At 40.8% G+C, this 8,409-nt stretch overlaps 1 protein-coding gene across 1 annotated transcript; it reads right to left on the bottom strand.

Moving 5' to 3' along the window:
- Nucleotides 1-3,595: 3,595 nt before the first annotated feature.
- Nucleotides 3,596-8,206, bottom strand: LOC107765613 (uncharacterized). The gene is made up of 7 exons (XM_075243039.1): nt 7,645-8,206; nt 7,242-7,554; nt 6,664-7,142; nt 4,854-6,565; nt 4,010-4,685; nt 3,790-3,929; nt 3,596-3,703 (listed from the first exon to the last, which is right to left on the bottom strand). The coding sequence occupies exons 1-7, from the start codon at nt 8,204-8,206 to the stop codon at nt 3,596-3,598; spliced, it is 3,990 nt and encodes a 1,329-aa protein (XP_075099140.1).
- Nucleotides 8,207-8,409: the final 203 nt, after the last annotated feature.

Raw genomic sequence — 8,409 nt, 5'->3', positions numbered from 1 at the left:
ATTAGCCAGGTTATGGTGCTTGGTTTTGTTAGTAGTCTGGCCTCCCCTCCTTCACAAGATCCAAAGGCACAGTTGGCCTCCGCAAGCAATCTACCAATCATCGGTCCTGAGGATAGCCCAGCATCGGCTATTCTATAGCTAGAATCAGCAGTTGCTGAAGAGAATAAGATGTTGCGTCTCCGCATATTGGAAATGTGGAACGCCTGGTCTAATGGTAGGGAACCACCAAGTGCAATCCCTGGGTTCCCTGAGTTGATTCCCAGGTCAGGTATGGTTACCAACGCCCCTGTGCCCAACCCGCTCATCCCGTGCGGGCACCCTCCAATGTTCTCCAATGTTCCTAGCATGCCTTATGTGCGCCAGCTTCCATGACACCTCCAATATTGTTCTCTACATTACCATTCTGCACCAAAGCACAACCAACTTTACCATGGCCGTATATTGAGCCTCCAATGTTCACCTTTCAGGGTCTATAGCTTCAACCAGAAATAACATATGTGACCCCATACTCATTCACTCAACCTCCGCAATGCGATCTCTCGGTGGAGCAAGAAAAGGTCATTAAAAATCCCGAGCAAGAGGAAATGGCTCGGAAGATGAAGAGCTTGGAACAAAGCCTGAAAAACACGCAAGGTATGAGTGGCCGAAAGAGTGTATCATACTTTGACCTCTGTATGTTTTCCCCTGTCCAATTACCAACTGGCTTCAAGATGCCAAAATTTGAAAAGTACGACGGGCATGGAGACCCGGTCGCTCACCTAAAATGATATTGTAACTAGTTGAGAGGCACTAGTGGAAAAGTAGAGCTGCTAATGGCCTATTTTGGGGAATGCATCATCGAAATCGCTTTTGAGTGGTATACAGATCAAGAAATTACTCATTGACATGTGTGGGACGATATAGCCCGAGATTTTGTCCGCCAGTTTCAGTATAATGTGGACATCGCTCCCGACAAAAACTCTTTGTCCAATTTGAAAAAGAAAATCGCGGAAAGCTTCCGCGAATATGCTGTCAAATGGTGTGAGCAAGCTATCAGGGTAAAGCCTCCAATGGACGAAATTGAAATGGTCACTGTCTTTCTATAGGCCCAAGAGACGGACTACTTCCAGAATATGATGTCCGTTATGGGAAAGCCGTTTGCTGAGGCTAACAAAATTGGGTTGAGTCATGCTGCTTTTAAAGCCACATCACCAGATGTTCAAAATGGTTAAGGGGATTTGATAAACAGAAATGGGGTTAAAGAGGGAGCCATGATAGTTTCAAGCTCGAGGGGCTCGCAGGTCATTTAGCCAATCATATGTGTCTCCTATGGTCCCACCACACTATTATCCCCTTCATGATGCTGCTTATGTCGTGGCACCACCCCCTTATGCGGTGATGAATGCGCAACTTTACCCGCGGCCACAACATTATACACAAAATCGAGCTCCACCTCCTAGAAATATCCATCCTTACTAAGCTCCATATAATCCTCAACCAAATTCTCCCCAATACAATCCTCGTCAAGAGAGCCTTTCAGAAAGAATCAGTTCACCCCTATTGGTGAATCGTATTAAAGCTTGTCCCAAAAGCTAATCAGGCTAAATCTATTGCAGCCAGTGTTCCCGAGCCGGCCGAACCCAGAGTCCCCAATGCACCAAGCTGATGCTAGCTGTGAATACCACTCTCAAGCAATGGGACATAGTACGAAGGACTGTTGGACCCTCAAAAGGACAGTTGAAGATTTGATTGCAGCTAAAAGAATTGTTTTTCAGGATGAAGAAGCTCCTGATATGATGAACAATCTGTTGTCGACCAACAACATAGGGCCAATAGTCAGAATGATTTGCGAAAATGAGGAATTTGATCTGGCACTGAAGGCTGTTATAGCCTTTGCCGAGACAGAAGAAAAGCCAAAAACTGGTTGCCAAACCTGAAAGTTCCCAATCAGACGGGAGTCTCAGTAGCCACTCTAGCTATCCTTTCTGCATCCAGATTATCTCAGGGTGTGATCCGGATGTTTTATTTTACTGTCTTACTTTTCGATGTAAACCCTTCTATCTTTAAAATTCAACAAAAAAAATCAAATCATCAAAATCCAAAAAAAAAAAATCAAATGAAATCAATATTTTTTTTTAAAGCAATCCACTAGGCATGGCCTAGGGCTAGGTTTTATTCATAAAATCAAAAGAATACAATGAATTTGTCAGGAGGTCTTAAGCTATGAAAATAATAACAAATGAAGATTACATTAATCCTATTACCAATATTGAGTAGTGAATTCAACATTGGCATCACAAAATGTGTAACTAATCTAGCCATATTTGTAAATGATATCCAAACCAAGAATTAGTGCCAAAATGTCCTTCTGAGATCATTACCAATGTAACAGTGTTCCAGCTTTTCGCGTCCATCTGCCTCTACTTTGTTGTAGTTTTCCTCCACCATTATGATATGTCTGCTTGATTTCCACTTCTGAATTCCTTCTTTGCATTTTCTATTGTGTTTATGTGTTGTATTCTTGTTCCTTGTTGATCCCCTCCTGTTTGAAAAACCTATCCAAGGTTGCCCTGTGCCTTGCCTTGTCCATTTCAGTTGCAGCGAGCATTGCATGAGCTCAATTTCCTGAATGTTTCTTCTGTTGTAGTCCAAAAGTCGAGAACAGTACCAGCTTAATGACTGAGTACCTATGACTTCCTGAACTGTAATTACACTCCCCCATAATTCACTTGTGTTGGACTGAGTACAAAGTACTAATACCACCAGCAACAAGCTCCTCATAAGGTTGTGTAAAATCCATGTAAACTAAAGATCTGCTAACCAATTCCCACTGTATGATGTCCACGATTGTTTCATCCAGTTGATCACCTCAACTGTCCACAATGTGTGTTCAGGTGTGACCCCAACCATTTGAGTGCTTCTTTTCTCGATTGCTTGTAGTTTTCCTTTCCTTGTGAATTTTTTTATGCTGTGCACCCCTGACTTAATGTGCCATAATGATCTATATGTCATGTTGCTTGATGTCTGAATTTTGTACCTTGGTTCCTCTAGGTTGTATCCTATTTCTACCTTCATTCCACTAGGTTGGGTGAAAATCACCAATACCACTAGTAAGAACTTCAGTGAACAATAGGGCCTAGAGACTGTTCCTGCAAAAAAGAACACTTTGTTAGAAATAAGCTTCATCATGCTCTCTTCCAACAGGATTTGAGCATGATGTTCATCATAGTAGCATCTTTGTTCCCCATCTTCTCTTGGAGTATATTGTGTTTTTCTGCCTATCTTCTTACCCTTCCTCATTACCTGCTCCTTGCACCCTAATATCATCCCTCTACTGCGTTCAGACAACACCAAATCATATGATAAGGTATCTTGTACTTCTTGAGGCCATACAGATAACCTGCAGTTGCTATGCTGCTGCACTTCATTTTTCCTCACCTTTTCATTTTCTATCACCATTCCTTTTACTCTAGCACCTGCCTGGCTCCCTGAATCCCAATGTGTGTCTACTACTCCCTCTCTTGTTGTGGATCCCCAGATTAGACCCCTTCCTTCCAACCCCTGAACTCCCATATTACTCCCTATTCCTGAGAATGCCCTTCTGCTCAAAACCAGATTAAGAGTCTGGACCCTGCTTGTTCTGCTGAAATGCTCCTCCACCTAATCCTTCCTTATACATGCACTCCTTGCTCCTATCCCCTCTAATAAGTGTACCCCCCTGCTGCTGACATAGGCAAGATCAGGTAACCCATTTCGATTAGACATTCTGGGCTTTAAAGCTCATGTTGTGACCTTATATTTGCTGAAAACCTTCAGTGACATCAGAAATTTCTGATTTTCTTCTGCAACTATGTTTGGATTTGAGTTTCCTTCTCTGGGCTGAGTGCAAAGCACTAATACCACCATAAAAAGTTCCCTCAAGATCCGAAACATAGCTGCAGCATTTGTAGCTGCAAAAAAGAAAAAATTGTTAGATAAAAATCTCATCATACTCTCATCCAAAAGGATTTGAGTATGATGATGTTTATACAGACTCCTTTGATCCCCCTCTGCAGGTGATGTAGCTCCTCTACCTCTTCATATCTCCTTGAATCTGAGACTCTTATGTATGGACATTGTAATTTATCAGAGTTCACCAACTTTCTCCCCTGAATATCCAAATCCTCAAATCCATAACACTCCAACAGGCCATTGTCCAGGGCATAATTTGCAATGTGATCTGCTAACTTGTTTCCTTCTCTGAGTGTATGAGATATCTTAACATTAGCCCTCTTCATCAAATCCATAATCTCCTCTACCAGACTTCCCAAGACCCAAGGGGGCTTCCATTCTCCTGTAATCACTTTCTGTAGCACCATAGAGTCTGTGTGCAAGTCAATCAAGACATAGTCATGCTGTACACAAAATTTCAAAGCCTCAGAGATAGCTTTATCTTCAGCAATTGAATTTGTTCCCTCTTGGATCTCCTTGCCACATGCATACAGGACATCACCCTCCTCATTTCTAAGGACAAAACCAATTGAACTCCTTCCCGGATTACCTCTTGAAGCTCCATCTGTGTTGACTTTCACCCTACCTTGTTTTGGAAAATCCCAATTCACCTTTGTATACCTGAGATTTGGTGTGAACTGCTCCATCATCTTCAACATATCTGGCCACCTATGAGAAACCTGACTAATTCCTGGCTTCCATACTTTAATCAATGACTGCAAAGTAGAAGAGATCTGGTACACCACCCTGTTAATAGTGACTGCATCTCCATATTTATAATTGTTTCTCCTCTTCCATAATTCCCATACTATGACTGATGGCAAGGCTTGCAAAATTGGCTTCAGTCGAGGTACTACATCTGTAGTCCATCATTTGATAATTACCTGGTGTAGTGTGAGTCCTTCTGTTACAATACCAGCATGCCCAAGGTAATACCTCCATACTTTGTTTGCAGCATATGATGTAAAAAATAAGTGTTGTGTTGTTTCCTCCAAAGGATCTGCACAACACCAGCACTTAGATGCCATCTGATAGCCAAGTCTTCTGAAAAAGTCATCCAATGGCAGCTTGTTCCTCCATACTTTCCACATGAAAAAGGCTATCTTATATGGAAGACCTTTCACCCAAATTTTCTTATAAGCTGACATTGGTTCAGCTCTGTTCCTCACATACTCCCATATTGTTCTAACACTGAACCGACCCTTTGATTCCAAACTCCAAATAGGTACATCCAAGACTCCTTGAGCTGCAGGTGGCTGAAGGTTTACTATGATGTGTTCTGCAAATTCTTCAGGTAATATTTCATAAAGCCTTTGTGTATTCCATTCTCCTCCATCCACCACATCCCACACATTATGGACTGATTCATCAACTCCAAAATTTTGAGGAATCAAAAAATACAAAGCCCCTAAGCCTGTCCAGTTTTCATACCAGAACAAAGAAGAACCCATCCTTGGTTGCCAAATGATCAGGTGTTCAACAAGGTCTCTACACTCCAACATCTTTCTCCAAACATGTGATCCTTTTCTCCATGGCACTACCACTGAATTCATCTTTTTGCAATACTTCTGACTCATAAATGAGCTCCACAGACTTGGTTTTGTTCTATATTTCCACCACAGTTTGCAGAACAGAGCTTTTGCTACATCATGAAGGGACCTAAAACCAATACCCCATTCTTCCTGTGGCATACATAAGGTACTCCATGATGCCCAATGCCTGTTGTTACCTGTCACTGAACTGCTCCAGAAAAATTGAGCAAAAATCTTGTGAAGTCTATTAATCACATATGCAGGTGGATTGACTGCAGATAACAAATGAATTGGCATACTCTGAAGCACATGGGCAATGAGAATTTCCCTTCCCCCAATAGACAATAGCTTTCCTTTCCATGATGGTAATCTGTCCAATACCTTAGTAATCATTGGCTGATAATATTCCATTTTCCTTCTTGAATAAAAAATAGGGCATCCTAAATACACAATTGGGAATTCCTGCCTTTTAATTCCTGTAACTCTCTCCACCTTCTCTGCTACTTCACTATCAGTCAAATGATGGAGATACACAGCTGACTTTGCCTTATTGACTTGCTGTCCAGATGCTTCTTCATACGCTGCAAGTACCTCCATTATGTGCCTAAGGGAGGTGTCGTCTGATGAGGAGAAAATAATTGTATCATCTGCATATGTAAGATAATTTATCTTTGGGCTCCATTTAGGTAAAGCATATCCACAGAAATGCAAATTCAGATGCAGAGCATTAAGACCCCTTGAGAGTGCTTCAGCAGCTAAGATAAACAAAGTAGGAAACAGAGGATCTCCTTGTTTTACCCCTCTTGATGATTTGAAAAAACCATGTGCTTGACCATTTATCAGCACTGAGTACCAGTTATTTGAAACTATGCCAAAAACCATGCCAATAAATCTTTCAGAGAAGCCCATCTTTCTCAGAACCTTAGTCAAGAATAACCATGAAAGCCTATCATAAGCTTTGGTCATATCCAGCTTCAATACAACATTTGGACCTGCCTTAATTCTTAGTCTCATATCAGTGACAATCTCTTGAGTTAACAAAATATTTTCTACAATGCTCCTCCCTTTAACAAAACCAGCTTGAATTCAGATATCAAATTAGGTAGCAGCCCCACAAGCCTTTCATGGATAACCCTTGACATTACCTTATTAGTAAAGTTACTGAGGCTGATTGGTCTAAGATCTGAGAAGGTGCAAACTTCTTTTTTCTTTGGAAGCAACACAAGGTTAGTATGGGTCACACATTTTGGCAATTCATGCCTATTAAAGAATGCTCTCACCATGTCAAACAGGTCATCTCCTATAATATCCCAACATGACTGATAAAATTTCCCTGTGAATCCATCTGGACCACCTGCACTGTCTCCATTGAGCCCAAATACAACTGCCCTTACCTCCTCTAACGTTGGCTGCTTGATCAAATCTTCATTTTGGCCTGAATCTATCAATGAAGGAACATGTCTTATGATATCAAAAGATGTAGGTGCTGCAGATTCTGAGAACTGATCCTGAAAGAATTGAATTGCTTCTGCAACTATCTCCTCTTCTTCTTCTATCCACATACCCTGACTGTTCTGAATTCTGGACAGTTGCAGCTTCTTTCTTCTACCTCTAACTTGCGTATGGAAAAATTTATTATTCCTGTAACCATCTTTAAACCAAGACATTCCAAATTTTTGCTTCCAGTATTTTTCTTCCAATGCTAGATATCTGATCAATTCAGCCTGTACCTTCTACAACCTTTGTCTGTTTTGTTTTGTAGGGTTAGCTTCAAACTCTGCTTCATGCACAATTACAACCTCCTCCAAACTAGCTATTTTTTGAAATATGTCCCCATATGTTGATTTACTCCATCCAGATAGAGCCTTCTTGACCTTCTTCAGCTTATGATTGAACAGAACATATGGGTTTGCACTGAAGTCAGCATTCCAGTTCTGCTTTACTACCTCTTTGAATGAAGCATGTTCCACCCAAAAATTTAGAAACCTGAAGGGTTTCTTGACTGGGGGATTCTTTATATCACATCTAAGCTGCATAGGGCTATGATCAGACCCTATCTTTGCCAAATGTTGAACTTCAATACCTGGAAAAATCTTCTAAAATTCTGCATTGGCCACACATCTGTCTAGCCTTTTGAAAATACAATCCTTCTCTGCCTTGCCATTCAACCATGTGAATATACTACCCTTAAAACCAAGATCTGACAGGTTACAAGTATTTATACAATGCCTGAAATCATCTATTTCATTCAAGTGTACTGTAAGACCTCCAAATATTTCCTCCTTATCCCATATAACATTGAAATCACCTCCTACCAACCATGGAATAGTCATATCTGATGTCATATAATACAATGAATCCCACAGTTCAATCCTTTCAATAGCATCACACTTAGTATATACCAGAGTTAGAACAAATTCCACATGAGTCTCAGAGTGATATAGCCTTAGAGTTAACTGCTGCACCAAGTTATACATAACTGTAACCTCATATACTTCATCTATGAAAGCCCAGATCTTATTTGATACATTAGCAATCGCCTGAGCAAAGCCTATTCTGTTTCTATACTTTTCCAAAGTTCTTGCTTGTTGCATAGACTCCATTAAACCAATGAATTCATAGTGATTATTTCTATGTGATTTGATCAGCATCTCAAATGCTTGATGAGTGTTAACTGATCTAATATTCCATATGAGAGCATCCATTACTGTTTGGATAAAGAAAGTGACAAATTTCTCCTTGTTTGAACTCCTCCTGCAGGCACAGTTGGGTTCTCTTTATGATGTTTCTTCCTCCCCTTTGCTGCAGATTTGGCCTTCTCAATGATTCTGGGAGACAAATCACCTTGCCTCGCTACATTTTGGAAATTTTGAGTTGTGGACTCTTCATCTAGATCTTGTCCTGCCCT

The sequence above is a fragment of the Nicotiana tabacum genome, chromosome 22 (assembly GCF_000715075.1).
Source record: "Nicotiana tabacum cultivar K326 chromosome 22, ASM71507v2, whole genome shotgun sequence".
NCBI lineage: Eukaryota > Viridiplantae > Streptophyta > Magnoliopsida > Solanales > Solanaceae > Nicotiana > Nicotiana tabacum.
Note: the sequence above shows the minus strand (reverse complement) of the source record. Positions and strands in the feature narration are given on the sequence as shown.

Excerpts from the sequence above, each read along its gene's own strand:
- LOC107765613 (XM_075243039.1), bottom strand. The coding sequence starts at position 8,206 with ATGGATGCTCTCATATGGAATATTAGATCAGTTAACACTCATCAAGCA. Across the intron at positions 6,566-6,663 it reads TCTTAGACCAATCAGCCTCA|GGAGGAGCATTGTAGAAAAT; the intron begins GTAACTTTACTA and ends GTTTTGTTAAAG. Across the intron at positions 4,686-4,853 it reads AAGGACTCACACTACACCAG|TCATTGATTAAAGTATGGAA; the intron begins GTAATTATCAAA and ends TCTACTTTGCAG.